The sequence below is a fragment of the Babylonia areolata genome, chromosome 6 (assembly GCF_041734735.1).
Source record: "Babylonia areolata isolate BAREFJ2019XMU chromosome 6, ASM4173473v1, whole genome shotgun sequence".
NCBI classification, from domain to species: domain Eukaryota; kingdom Metazoa; phylum Mollusca; class Gastropoda; order Neogastropoda; family Buccinidae; genus Babylonia; species Babylonia areolata.
In genome coordinates this window covers 49,520,200-49,535,669 of record NC_134881.1, presented here as the reverse complement: position 1 = coordinate 49,535,669, position 15,470 = coordinate 49,520,200, and the positions used below count along the sequence as shown (strand labels likewise).

At 43.0% G+C, this 15,470-nt stretch overlaps 3 protein-coding genes across 7 annotated transcripts in view; 1 reads left to right on the top strand and 2 right to left on the bottom strand.

The window, feature by feature from the left end:
* The window catches only part of LOC143283115 (uncharacterized), a 551,198-nt gene that overhangs the window by 57,841 nt on the left and 477,887 nt on the right, over window positions 1-15,470 (top strand). The gene's annotated exons all lie outside the window — the stretch shown is intronic.
* Window positions 1-15,470, bottom strand: part of LOC143283114 (anoctamin-1-like) — a 358,246-nt gene that overhangs the window by 270,047 nt on the left and 72,729 nt on the right. Inside the window, exon 1 of one of the 5 annotated variants that reach the window (XM_076589236.1) lies at window positions 669-693. The exons of the other annotated variants lie outside the window; for them this stretch is intronic. Coding sequence (XP_076445351.1) covers window positions 669-674 — 6 coding nt within the window. The 5' untranslated portion in view covers window positions 675-693. Of the gene's footprint in view, window positions 1-668; window positions 694-15,470 lie in introns of those variants that run through there. 5 annotated transcript variants of the gene reach the window in all.
* Window positions 5,048-12,346, bottom strand: LOC143283190 (anoctamin-5-like). Its single transcript, XM_076589367.1, has 2 exons — window positions 12,197-12,346; window positions 5,048-5,155 (listed from the first exon to the last, which is right to left on the bottom strand). Exons 1-2 carry the CDS (start codon window positions 12,344-12,346, stop codon window positions 5,048-5,050), a joined length of 258 nt encoding a protein of 85 aa, XP_076445482.1.

Below are 15,470 nucleotides of genomic sequence, written 5' to 3'. Positions count from 1 at the left end.
CACACACACATATCCTCAAACCCAAATCTCCTTCCATTCCTTCCAAACTCTTCTTGCTAAGATAAAGTGACAACAATCACAGAAAGGTGTGTCAGAATGCCAAATTCAGGTTCATATTGTAATGTCTAAATGCAACACTTTCATGATCTTGATTTTCAAATTATAAATATTTTATCAGTCAAATTCTTAAATATACCAAAGAACTTAAGAACCATTTTCCATTTGCTGACCTTTGTATATTTTCAATCAAGGTCAAGGCAAAATATATTTTCCAAGAGATTCACAGATTCAGGAGATTCTGCTTCTACCACTGTACCAGTAAAAAAAAAAACCAAAAAAAACCCAACAACAACAACAAAAACACCAGGAGGAATTAAAATAAGACCAGACTCTCTCTCTCTCTCTCTCTCACACACACACACACACAATGATGTGATGACAAGAAAGTAAATGAAGCAATACAAATGATTGTCTAAAACAAAAACTACCACACACACACACAGACGCATACACAGACAAACACACACACACACACACACCAGACGCATACACAGACAGACAAACAGACAAACACACACACACACACACACACACACCCACACACATCACTTAACCAAACTCATGACACAGTCAGAAAAAAGACAGAAGAAAGAAACAGACAGGCTAACCTGCATATCTTCAAACTTCTTTCCATGTCGCCGCTAGTCTCTGGAAAAACAGCAATGAACAATCTGTCAGAAGTTATGGTGGCATGTGGCATTTGTTGACCATCAGGCCAAACAAAACGAAATCAAAAGGAGAAGCAGGAAAACCTGTCTGCTTCAGCTATAGACTGCACACTCATCACTCACACAGAATCAAAATGCATCCAAGGCCCAACGGTTTTCAATTGTTTCAGGACAAAAGAGCCTGATAGGGGGCTACATAACAATAATAATTTGAATTTTTGGAGTGGCACCTAGTTTTGCATGATGATGGTTATGAGCTAAACTTTCTGACTGACCTTCCCACTATCCACTGAGACCAATAAGTGCTAAGTGTGTGGAGAGAGTAATTCTTTAGGAGACTGGTTCACGGAACAGTGCTTGTCAACAATGGCTTCTGACTCCGTTTCCTTTCCTAGTAACAAAGCAGACAACTGAAAATCTTGCCACAGAGTGGTCTGAGATACCGGGAACAAATATTAGTTGGGGTAAAAGCTTTTAACAAACTTCATAAAAGACATAAAACTAAGGTTGCTACAATTTCATATATTACACAGAATCATTGGAACGAATGTTGTTTCAAAGGAAATGGGAATTATAAACAGTATTGATTGGGATTTTTGTTTAGAAGTTAAAGACAGTGTTAAGCGTATTATCTGGCAATGCTATTACTCGAAACACTTTGGATAGGTCTGGAAGAACTATAAAAACAAAATTGTACAGAGTTTGAGAATATAAAATTCAATGAATGTATAATACCGTTTGGGTTTCCATGCTCATAGAAGACACACTCAGTACTTGATCTATTAATCTCCCTGGGGAAGATGTATATATATCTAAATGTAATTAGATAAATGCCTTCCAGAGAACCTGATACAGAAAATCGAAAGTGCTGGGACGCTCACTCAGTCTGGGCTCCGCGACTAAGCCATTATTGTCGTTAGTAGGGGGCTTAGTAGGGGTGTCCTAGAGTACGTTGAATCAGAACACGCACCACTGAACTGAAGTGACTCAGCAGCAGTGCAGGTGTCTGCTCTGGTGTGGGGCCTCCTGGGTGACCTAACATCGATGGTTCCCTGGGGATTGCCGATGCTGGAACTGTGACGGGACGAACCAGGTGTGCTGTGTACGGGGAAATCTAAATGAGCGGCGTGGGGTGTAATGCCACTGAAATGATGAGGAGCAGCAAAAAAAAAAAAGAAGAAAAAAAAGAAAATCGAAGTGGAATGGGGAAGCCCAGAGTGGCATGAGGCATTGCGCAACTTTCAGATTCAAAAACTTAAATGGTCATACTGCCTGGGGACATGCAGGTGTAAGGGAAATGAGCGAGCTGACAGACTTCTGTAATGCAATAACAACAAGCGGCCTACATCAGGAAAATCAGAAATCCTCAGAAAAGTCAAAGATTAACCAAAAAGAACAGGTACAAGGCCATCACACCATCGATCGCCTCAAAGAAATAAAGGTGGAGAGAGGGAGCGGCTGTAAGTCTAGGCATGAAAGGTAGAGCACGATGCTTTGCAAATCAAACGAATATTGGCATCACTTCCAAACCACATTGCACAAATTTCTTTTGAAGAAAAAAAGAGTCGCTGTGGGATTCGAAATACAATAGAATAAGCAACATGCTAAAACACCACGTTCCTGGCATCAGAGATCTTTTTCCCACACATCTTTCTGCCAACAGTGGCAGCCACTGGTTGCATGCGTTGCGTGCGTGCATGCAAGGCGTGGGTGTAGATGGTGAGTGTTTGTGTAGGCGTGCCTGATGTGGAGCAACGGAATATTGAACGTGCGGGTGTGGCATATATAATATATTTTTATTCAGTATATGTGTGTGCAGGGGGGTATGCGTATGTGTGGTTTGCTTGTATAGTGAGTGTGTTGTGTGTGTTTGTGTTGTGTGTATGTTTGTGTATGTGTGGGTGTTGTGCGCGCTCCCGAGAAAGCTGCAATACGGACCTAGAAATGAGGTGTGGGAGGGGGGTGGAGGGGAGGTGGTGCAGGATAATTTGGGAGATGGTGTGTGTGGGTGTTGTGTGTGTTTGTCTGGCTCTGACATTTATGTGTATTTTTTTGTGCTTTCATATCTTGACTATGTTAAATCCTTTTTTAAGTGGGAGACAGATAATGGCAAAAGTGGGAGTAACTTTATCAACCCTAGGCCTATAAACATGGGAATCCCACAGGTTCCATGAGTTCTCCATGTTGTTAAACATTATCTTTTAAGGATTTACACACATGTTTTCCACATCTACCAAGCTGCACATTATGCTGATGATATGGCTATATGGATTCAGACATCCTTGAGGACAAACAAGCCTACATCAATTATGTACAAAACATTTCAGGTGAACTCGATTGGACTGAGTAGCTATATGCCACTCTAATGGTTTTAAGTTTTCTGTAGAAAAAACACATTGATCCTCTTTAATAATAGTTTTAATTAACAGCAAACTACCATGATTTTTCTTTGGGATACGTGAAATATTTTTTCATATCAGGAATAAAATTCTCTTGATCCTATTTACTTTCAAACTAAACTGAAAAACACATTTGTTTTAAATAGTGACTACAAGCATTAAAAGTGAAATTCTTAAAAATTGTAAGTCACTCTCCTTGGGGACAAGACTCAAAAATGCTTTTACAGTTTACCGACATCTCTCGTATGATCAAATTGACCTATGGTCAAGAAATCTTCTTTTCTGCTCCGCCGATGTTTCTAAAGAACTGCGAATAAGTTGACAGTAAGCTGTGAAACTGGGCTTTAGGGGGTACCTGTGCATACTAAGACCTCAGAAGCCTATAAGCTTGCGGGTATTCTACTACAAGATGAAATCAGAAAATAAGTTCTGCTAATACAGATGTGAGATGTACAGAAGTGGATGATTCTGAGGATGTAAATATTAAAAAAAAAAATTTTTTAATATTGATTTTCCAAAAAAATGCACACAATAATTCAAATCTACTAACCATTCACACATGTGTCAGATATGTTATAATTCTTCAGACATTGATTTACATATGGCACCTCGTGTTCTGGTGCCACCTGTCCCTCCTGGGAGTTAACAAAAGCAAACGTCAACATATGTGCTTCTGACACAACAAAAGGAGAATCTACACAGATAATAGTAGACATCTGTCAGAATTGAAGTAGAAGAAAATTTTGATCATCATTTAAAAGTTTACACTGATGGCTCGGTCCTGGATGATAGCAGTGCAGGATCTGCTTTTGTCATTCCAGACCTAAAAACAGAAAAATTATATTAGTTAGGTAAAGGACATGCAATTTTTACAGCTGAATTGATGGCCATCCTTTCGGCTTTAAATCATGGTTTTTGATATACCAATCATAGTAAGTAATATCCTATTTTGTTTTGATTCTCAATCTGTTTTAAAAGTTTGCTCCTTTATTAGAATAATAAAAGAAAAGATTATTGTTTGAAATTAGGTATTTATTGCACTCCCTATCTGGTGAAGGGGTACAAATGTTAATGTTTGTTGGATTCCATCCCACATTGGGATTCCTTTATAACGACCAAGCAGACAGGGCACAAAAAGGGGAGCAAAGAATCATATAGATAGTATAAAAGTATAGTGCCCATTGTCAAACAAGGAAATAAGGCAATATACTAGAAAGAGACTTTTATAGGTGCCTGATTCAAGTCTAAAACCTTGTCATTTGACTCTCTCAGACTTTGGTCCGATTTGCATGACCAATTCTGAGTTTAGGCTCTCAGACTATTATCAAATTGTTCAGACAAATAATGCCTAAATATACTCATTATCTACAAAAATCATCTGAAATGCTGATAATCTAATCAAATAAAAACAAAATTGGTTCACTATAAATAAAAGGAAAACTCGTATCCATATAGTTAATGATCAAATTCATTAGTACTGCAAACCTATGTGGCCGTATGGGTTTTCATTTCTTTTTTGTACTGCCTGACCCTTGTGTTTCCAAAATGCCACTGTAGATGTGTGAATGAATGAATGAATATCACTTAAGAAAAAAAAAATCAGTTCACAGAACATGCTCTATGAGTAATATTAACCAATTTGGCAATCAACAGTAAAACATAAAACATGAAAATAAAATGATATATATCAGCACAAATCAAAAGCTGACAGAAATTGTACAACAGTATACTAACAGCATGCTGCATTAAAATTTGAAAACATTTAACTCGAAAACAGAAAATATTATGTGGAGACACATCAAAATTATCAAAACAAACAAAATCCATTTCTTTTATAACTCATCAAAAATTTGTACGTTCTTTTAAACACATTTGATGGAAATATTGACACACGAAACCAATAATAATGTTGTTAGGTATTCAGGCATCAAACTCTTTCACTGGGAGACGGATTTTTAAGATGTCTGCGTATCTCCTCAGAACCTCGTATGGAGCATGAATCTTAACCAAGTGGATCTCATCACCTCTCTGCAAAACAAGCATTTCAACCCAAGATATATGTGCATATACAAAAAATCAGACCTCTCACTGCACAGCTCCACAACTCTTGAATATAAGAAAGTGTTAATTAATTCACATTTAACCTTTCCATGTATGCTCATAATTTTATCTGTAATCTGTTCATTCAATTTCTGATTTTACATTAGTTGAGGTGTAATAGTTTACATTTTGTAATCATAAATGAAGCAACACATAAAAACTAAAAATTAAATGAAAGAAACTGAAAGACAAACAGAAATAGGCAGACAAAAGCAAGTAGGAAGGAATGAAGAGGGAAGGAACAAGGGCATAAAAGACAGCTGCAGTAAGTGGTCCACGGTAACAGGAAAAAAATTTGAATGATAATTTTTTTAAAGTAGTTATCAATGAACTGTTAAAACAGTTTCAATGATAAGAATAATCAAACTAATCAGTACAATGGTAAGCAGAATACCATGAATTTTTGTCCACCTTTTTTATATTTTGCAAACAGATTTTCATTTCTTTGTAATGTTTGAAAAGAGAATCTGGAAACAGAATAGTAGACTTTGTCTTCTTATGCAAATAATTTGAAATAAAATACATTCAGGAAAAAAAATATGATTCTTTCCAGACTGCCTATTACAAAAAAAACTAGTAACTGATCTGGTTTGCTTCTGTAATTCCCATCAGCAATTATGAAAGTACTGTTGTCAACCAACCAAACTGATTTCTGGTTTGATCCTTCATTACTGATGATGAATCCTAACTGCTGAACGTTCCTACGATCCTAGCTTCTGTCCCTGGCCAGTATATCAGCAGTGATGGTGTTGTTGTGGCTATCCATAAACTTGGTGTTTTTGACACTCGTTTCCATGCCATATCGTGTAGATGTACATCTATGTTTAAAATAGCTGGGTGAATTCTTGCTCATTACATGGCGAAGTCATCAAAGTCATATGCGAAGCAAAGGTTCATGATAGTTCTTCCTCCAAATCTGACTGTGCTGACTTGATTTTACAAGCACTTAAATCATGTTTATGCTCCAGAAGGTATGTTGAAAAGCATGGGAGACTAGGTAGGCCTCACAGACTACAACTAAAGAATAGAACCATTCTCCAACTGCATCCTGTGTGGAGTACCACACTGTCCATTTGGAATATAGTTGCTGGATGGGTATTGATAAGCTTTGTTTTAGTCTAAATGTTCTCAAAGTGGCCCATAGTGCTTCCTGCCAAACTCGTCAAATGCCTTCTGACCTCAGATATGCAGAGACAAAATGGGAGGACCCAGGTTTCAGCCATCTGTCTATACTGGATAACTCAGTTAATGAGGTATTCACCCGACTTTTTCATTCTGTGTCAGGTCAGGTCATTAGATCTGCTACTGGTAACCTGTAATCCAGTACAACCTGTTCAGGGTCGGGTTGCCGACAACTAAACCGGCACTTCCACCGCTCCTTCTGGGACTGGTGAGGCGGTGGCTAGACACCCTTATGAGATCCATAAAAGGGCGTCGGCTCAGGAAGCCACTGACGCCATCTAGCTCCACTGTGCTGTTCCATGCCACACGCAGTTGGCCCCCGGGGTGTGTCTACCCATGTATGCGAAGTCTGGATCCGGCAGAATCTGCGGAAGAAAACCTATCGTTCAACGGAGAGGAAAGGCGGTTACAGCAACGCACTGTGGAGTGCAGAGAGCAAGATGAGACACCGAAAGGATATCTTGGTCATTCCGCTGCATCCGTGCTCATCCTCCAGTCGTCTCGACTTAGTCTTGCCACTGGAAATTGGTGGACCCGGACGAGAGAGTGAGGTCGACGTTGCGCAACTCCTCTTCACTTTAAACAAACTCATCGCGCAAGTCATCAGTCATCCAAAATGACCTTTCATCCTTCATCATTTCATCACCCCCAAGTCCGTGGCGACAGGCGAGCGATGAAACGACAGGTGTGGGTACACTGGCAGTCGCAGCCGCAGACCTGCACGCAGGCGGCTCAGGGCCATAGGGTCGTTCTTTCGTCGACAGGAGCAGCGATGGAGCTCGGCAGCCGTCTGAGCGTCTGAGCAGCCCTCTTTAGGAATGCACTGCTCACCTCCCTGGCATGAGGAAGGGGCTAGAAAAGGTGCCCTAAAAATTGCCTGCTCCATATCACCCTGGCCAGCATACCACGGCTGGCGGGACCCTACATCAGAGCGGTCGAAACAAAGAGAAAGAAAAGAAAAAAACAAGGATCGTTCCTCTCACCATTGGTTGCTGGGAACATAAGGACTCTCCTGGTCAGAGATAACGCAGACAGACCCCATAGGAGAACAGCACTAGTTGCATCCGAACTCGCCAGATACAACATCGACATCGCAGCCTTGAGTGAGACTCGCTTGCAGGCGAAGGCGAGCTCTGTGATCGGGGATCTGGTTACACCTTCTTCTGGAGTGGACGAGGAAGCGAAGAGCGACGGAGCTGGCGTTGGGTTTGCAGTAAAAACAGCACTTGTCAGCAAGCTAGCTGAATCCCAAGAGGGAGTCAACGATAGCTTATGACCATGAAACTCCCACTGGCATCTGGCCAGAAGCACCTCACCATTGTCAGTGCCTACGCCCCAACCATGACCAACCCGGATGAAGTGAAGGCGAAGGTTCTACGAGGACCTTCACTCTGTCATTGCTGCCATCCCTAAAGCAGACAAGCTCATCATTCTGGGGACTTCAATGCTAGAGGTTGGGGCTCTGACTACATCTCCTGGGATGGAGTGATTGGAAAGCACGGTGTGGGCCACTGCAACCCAAATGGATTGCTTTTGCTTCAGACCTGTGCAGAGCAACGAACTGCTGATAACCAACACAGTTTCTGCCTCCCTACCCGTAACAGGACGTCATGGATGCACCCTCGCTCAAAGCATTGGCATCTCATCGATTATGTCATCGTCAGGAAAAGGGATAGGCAAGATGTACTGTAACAAAGACCATGTGCGGCGCCGAGTGTTGAACAGACCATCGCCTTGTAGTCTCGAAGCTGAATATGCGAATCCAACCCAAGAGACGCCCCCAAGGCCAGAAGGCTCCAAAACGGCTCAACATCGCTAAGCTGAAAAGCATCACCATCAACAGTCCTTTGTGGAGCTGCTGGAAGATCGTCTGAATCCGCCTCTCTGGACAACCAGAATGTGGAGTCTGACTGGAGGACCCTGCGTGAGCTGATCTATAGTACAGCTTAGAGACCCGGGACCCATGACCAGAAAGCACAAAGAGACTGGTTGATGAAAACTGTGATGAAATCAAGCAGCTTCTGAAGAAAAACGCCGTCTGCATCAAGCCCACCTGCGCAAACCCAAAGTCCACATCAAAAATGGATGCATACAATGACATCCGCAGGACTGTTCAGCAAAAGTTACGCCAGATGCAGGATAAGTGCTGAGTGACAAAGCTGATGAGATCCAGGGATATGCTGACAGGCAACGATATGAAGAGGTTCTATGATGCCTTAAAAGAAGTCTACGGCCCCACATCCCTCAGGATCATCCCCCTCCTCAGTGCAGATGGGAATACCTTGATCACCGAGAAGGAGACATTCTCGACGATGGCAGAGCACTCAACAGTGTCTTAAATCGGCCTTCCTCCATAAATGATGAAGCCATAGACCCGTCTCCCACAAGTCCCCACCAACGAAGCACTGGACGATCGGCCAACACTTCTTGAGACCCAGAAGCAATCCGTCTGCTATCCAGTGGCAAAGCATCTGGCTCAGACTCCATACCAGCAGAGGTCTACAAGGATGAGGCACTGTGCTGACTGAGAAGCTTCATCAGCTGTACTCACTCATGTGAAAGAAGAGACGATCCCCCAGGATTTCAAAGATGCATCTATCATTCACTTGTACAAGCGAAAGGGGAACCGGCAAGCCTGTGATAACCATCGGGGCATTTCCTTGCTCTCCATCGCAGGCAAGATACTTGCCAGGATCCTACGTAACCGCCTCACAGCACACCTTGACCAAGGTCATTTGCCTGAGAGCAATGTGGATTCCGGAAAGAGCGCGGAACCACTGACATGGTGTTTGCTGCAAGGCAGCTGCAAGAGAAATGTCAGGAGCAAAATGCTGATCTGTTCTCCACCTATGTCGACCTCACTAAGGCCTTCGCACCGTGAGTAGAGAGGGACTGTGGAAGATCATGGCCAAGTACGGATGCCCTCGGAAATTTATTTCCTTGGTCAGCCAATTCCATGAAGGCATGCAGGCTCGAGTCCAGGACAATGGTGAAACATCTGCTCCTTTTGCCTGTCACAAATGGTGTCAAGCAAGGGCTGCGTCCTGGCTCCAACGCTGTTCAGCCTCATGTTCCTGCAATGCTTTCTGATGCCTTCAGAGATGGCGATGTTGGGAATCGACCTAAAGTACCGAACAGATGGCAAGCTGTTTAACCTCAGAAAGGCTTCAAGCAAAAACGAAGGTCATGACAGACATCATCAGAGACTTTTTGTTTGCTGATGATTGTGCCCTCAACGCTGGATCTGAAGCTGACATGCAACTCAGCGTCGACAAGTTTGGCCACTGCCAGCAGGAACTTGGCCTTACCATCAGCACGAGGAAATCTGAAGTTCTCCATCACCAGCCCCAGGGAAACCCTACGTTGAGCCAAACATCACAGTCAACGGTCAGAGACTCAGTGCGGTGGAGCGGTTCACATACCTTGGCAGCACACTGTCACGTAATGTGACAATCGACGATGAAGTGAATGTCAGGATTGCAAGAGCAAGCGCAGCTTTTGGCGAACTCAATGCAAATGTCTGGAACAGAAGAGGCATTAGTCTTGAGACCAAGCTAAAGGTCTACAGAGCAGTAGTTTCTCCCCACACTACTGTACGCCTGCGAAACTTGGACAGTGTACCAACGACATGCCAAGAAGCTGAACCACTTCCACACAACATGCCTCAGGAAGCTACTGAACATCAAGTGGCAAGACAAGACCCCTGACACAGAGGTGCTCGCAAAAGCCACCCTTCCCAGCGTCTTCACCATCCTGATGCAGTCCCAGCTTCACTGGGCTGGACACGTGGCGCGCATGCCAGACCATCGGCTGCCCAAAAGGCTCTTCTATGGCGAGCTGCAACAAGGGAAGAGATCACACGGAGGTCAGAAGAAGCGCTTCAGAGATACTCTGAAAGTCTCTCTGAAAGCGTTTGATATCAACCCCGACTCCTGGGAGGAATCTGCAGTGGACCGTGACAAATGGCGCACTGCTGTGCACAAAGGCGCCAGGTTGTGCGAGGCCAACAGGACTGCTGCAGCTGTTGAGAAGAGGCAGGGCCAGAAAGTCACGGGCAAACAAGCTCCCTGACAATGATATGCCTGTCTTTGTCTGCCCCAACTGTCAGCGAACATTTCGTGCGCAGATTGGACTATTCAGCCAACTGCACACTCACAGATAGATTCATGAGCATCCTTCCCCCCACCCCCACTACCACCCTCCCCCCATCCCCATCTGGATGACAACGATGATCATCATCGATCTTGATGGACACACCACCATACTGCAAACTCTGGTAGTGTATGTTGTGGGAAGTATATGCCTCAGCTTCAATTGTTTAGCTGATTTTCAGTCAGAATGCTGAAAGAGAAATGCTTGGATCCAAGGAGGCTCACATACAGATTAGCAGAAACTTGGTCAATTTCACGAAGGTATTTGATTTGTTCAGCTGGAGTGGACTGTTCAAGTTCCTTGAAAAAAAGGTTCCCTTAGACTGCTATGTTTGTCATCTCTTTTCACAGCAACATGAAAGGAACACTTTGCTCCAGTGAAGAAACATCAGGTTCCTTCAGTATTTTCAGTGACACAAAGCAGGTTTGCATCTTGGCCGCCATATTGATCAGCATCTTCTCACTGCCTTTGTCCTAAACCTCTGACACACCCTCAGAGGATGTTTATCTGCACATCACATCAATGATTTTACAGATAATGCTTGCACTTGCATCACACATATACAAAAAGTCCTCCAATGTCCAATGGGGTAAACCAGCCTGGACCTGCAGTAAATCTGGCCAGACTATCAGTGTAGAGGTGACAGTGGTTATGGGTAGAAACATTCACCCATCTCAATAGACTGTTACACTGTTAAGGCTGTTGATAGCTTAACTCACTCAGTACAGCCAGTCCTCTCTTCTCCTCTACACAGACCCCTCGGATGTCCAGTGGGTGTCTCAATGACCCAACCTTTAGCTTCCGTCGTCAGAATTGTGGTATTCTTTGTCAACAGTCACCTCTGCAGTATAAGAGCCTTCCACTTGCAATATTTTGATGGTGGTAATTGGGGTGAAATGCTGTTAACGTCGTCTCTTTCGCCATTCGTATGGAAAGAGTTAAAACACCTGGGCCCCGTTACCTCCTTTTTTTCACCCTTGGTATGTGACATCTGTTCATTCAAGTTAGTCTTTTAAGGAATTAAATAATCACAGGTTCCTCTCCTTTTTTATCGCTTGATCAACAATAGTTTAACTTAAAAATTGATATAACCTTTCACAGGATGTGACAGAAACTGTACATAGTTATGCTGTGGTGCTTAGTGTGAAAGTAGACATTGGGTGTTTGAACTATTTGGGGCAAGGGAAATGCATCTGCATAAATGTAATTATAACTATTATTACTGTTGTTGTTGCAACTTGTTTTATGATACAAATAACTTGCATGACTTATTTTCAATGGTTATTTTCATTCAGTCTATTTGAACTTTTTTCTCTCTTGACAGACACTCATGGTACCTGAATGAGCTGGCTCTTTATAACTGTTGTTTTCTCAAAAGTCTGAATAACACTTATTAGTGTGAAAAGTTTCAGTCTATCATCACTGTTCAGTCTCTGGCACTTCTGTCAATGAACTGACAACTCAATTTTTCATAATCTCAATTTATACCATTGGAAAGATCAAGGACAGAAACATGTGTAAATCTCCTGTTAAAAAATACAGCCATATAGAATAAGTATGTAGATAAATATATACAGACAGAAAAAAAACCCAAAAAACTAGCAACCAACATCAAAGGAAAAAGTGTAAACTGACCCTGTCATACTCCAAGTGCAGACCTTCCATCCGCAAGTTGTCTTCAAATAGTTCCCGGGCCTGCTCTGCCTGCTGCTTCTTTTTTTCACCAAGTTTGATGTTCCAGGCAAGGATAAAGTCAATGCGTCGCTTACCATCTTCGAAGAACATGTTGCGTACCTGGATCACATCTATCAGTCAGCAACAAGATACCCACAGTATCAGAGGCAGAACACACACACACACACACACACACACACACACACACACACACATGTAGATACACACAATTTATTACATATTCACAAAACAGGAAAAAGAGGCAAATCTTTTAAAAAAAAGAAAAAAAAAAGACATACTGCTTTCCTCACAAACCTGCCTTCTTACTGGCCTGCATGGAGGAAAGATATCACCCAGGTTACACATTCTCAACAAATCTGAGGTATACAAGCAGCCACCTTAACTGCATTCATTCCCACACAGTAACACAAGGCTCACCCCTCTTGACAATTCTCCATGCACTCAACAAAATATTTCACAGCAATCATTTGAATCTGTATGATAATGAAAGTGTCATGGTCATTTACTTTTTATGAATGTATAGCATATATTTGTTCACAGTCATGGTCATTTACTTTTATATATGTATTAGCATATATTTTTCACAGTTACAAACTCCTTATGGTATTTTAAATAAAATGTCCTGTATCTGATTTTGAACTTTTTAAAACTTTTGGTTGAGAAATCCTTATCAACATTTAAAGCATGTTTGGGAAATTGAAGCTGATGACACTCAATTTCAGAAAAGTGAAACCCCTAAAATTTGTCCTCTCTCTTGCAAGGAACACCCAAATGCTTCTTGGACATTCAGAACTGGATGATTCTTAAGTTATAAATTGAACATGGACAAACTGAAGCAATAAATCATAGAAACAAAACAAAAACTCTTCCATCACAATTGACACAATCAAACTTTGACAGTACAGCTATTCCTTTTTCCCCACTCAGTCAGGAACCTTGTTTTGTACTGACAACCCCCTGTCTAACAAAACTTTATCAGACACTCAATCCTGCTACTGTCAATTTCAGCACTCAGTTCCATTTGGAAATATCCCATGATGCAACATCTAAACTCGTCATTTCTCACATTCTCTCTGTCAATCCTATTGTCTGGTTTGGGCCTGCTTCGTCCATTCACTCCCTTCAGCGCATACAGTACTCTGCTGCCCAACTTATTCTCAGAAAGAAAAGACCTTAGCACATCACTCCTCTCTTGCAACATGTCCATTGGCTCCCTGAACAGATTAAAGTACAAATCAGCACTCTTATGTTAAAAAAGTAAAAACAAATCTGCCCATTCTTATCTCTGTAGCTCTGCCTTCCCCTCTGCACCCCCTCCTCTATACAATCAACTTTGGATCCACTCTGTTTCCAAAATAACCAGATTTAAGCACTCCACATTAGCCACCACTCTGTCTCTGGACCTTGTACTTGGAGTGAGTTTCCTCTTCCCTTCGTCAGGGCTCGCACTCAGCTCTTTCAAGTCTGGCCCTGAAGCCTACCTCTTCCCAAAAAAAGTCATCACCCCCCATCACCCTCCATCCCCCCCCCCCTGCCCCCTCCCTCCACTGCCTATTTCTTATCTACAGTTTCCCCATCTTATATTCAATTTTTCTTTTCTTTTTTTTTTTTTTGTTGGTCCTCTTAGTGAATAAGGGGTTATGCACGCAAACAAGTGGAAGGCTGTAAAGCTGTCGTGCAAGTTTTGTTTGTATGGCAAGCCCACCCCTGAGGTTCTTGGGTGCCATCTGGCTTCCCAATGCAGTAGAAGGTGTAGGCCCCTCCAACTTCCTCCAGTTGTGTTTCACCGGGAAACCTTTGGTTTCGCTCAGGGCTGCTATGTCCACCTGGTAGTGATCAAGCATTCAGCAATGATGCTGTGCGACTTTCTGGTCGGTCGTCTCTGTCTAAAAGGGTGTGAACATTCAGGCACCCAAGTCAGGACATGACTCCTGGTTCTTTTCTCTGTTGTTTTGGACTGCTAGTGTTGGATGTCCAAGTAGGTGCGGTTTCCTCCAAAGGTACTAGGTGAGGCAGGCTTTGTTTAGGGATCATTTTATCTCCCCTTCCCCATGTGGGGAGAGCAGTGCTGTCCCTAAAAAGGGCTGCTCTGACACTGTGGGAGGATACGGGCACCACATCTGCCCCAGCCCTATGGCAGACACCATCACCCCACAGCCGCCTGCATGCTGAGTCGGGGACTGGGAACTGCCAGCAGCATCCCTGCCTGTCCCTGTTACCACTTCTCCATCACCGCAGGGCTTGGGAAAGCTGGGTGTTGAAGGGGCTAGCTCGTCGTTCCTACATTAGCCTGGCTGCCTGACCAGCACAGGGACTTATTTTTAGTGAGAAGGAGTTGGGGCAGTCCCTTCCCCACTCCCTACTACCACCTCACAGCCCACAGGGCAGAACTGCACGTGAGACGCCTCGCGGTTCAGGTTTTTTCTTCGAGCTCCGTCCTAGGAGGACTTTCCCCAAGAGAAATTCCCACTACTAAGTCAAGAAGCTCCACTCCAGAGCTGTCAAAATGGTGAATAATCGACTACTCACAGACTTGAAAGAGTGCTTAAATCTGAGGCCACCTAGAAAATATGCATAAAAAGATGTTAAACCAGCTTTTTTTCGCAAACCCATGCTTTCTTGCACATTGAGAGGAAAGCTTGGGAGGCACCCCCATGCAAGAACCCAAAAATCTGGGATCTGTGAGCAAGTATGAGGGTGGGGGTTGGTGGTTGGGGGGGGGGGGGGGGGGGGGGGCCGGGGGGGGGGTGCGCCTTATTCTTATTAAAAACATTCCTTCTCACCAGTATTGAATTTCTTCTCTTTTCATAACACAAATCACAGGGAAAAATGAGAGGAGGAGGATGACAACAACAACCATCAGGTAGCCACTTGCCCTTTAAATCACTTCTAAATTTCAGAGAAAGCAGTACAAGAAAATTGTTTCTTCAACAGAGCAAAAGAGGGAAAACAAAAAACAACAATAAACAAACAGCAAGGAAACACCCCCCTACCACACACACCAAACCTACACACACCTTACATATATACACAAAAACTTTTTAAAAGATCCTGTGTTTTTCCCAGTTCAGTATTCACTAATGTCCCCTCATGATCATGAAACAAACTTTGTCATTGCCCACCCCAACCTTTTTCGGGGGGGGGTTCTCTCATTTGGGCTCTAAATTTTTTCTTTTGAAAGGACAAAAACCATCCCCCCCTGACAAAGGAAATT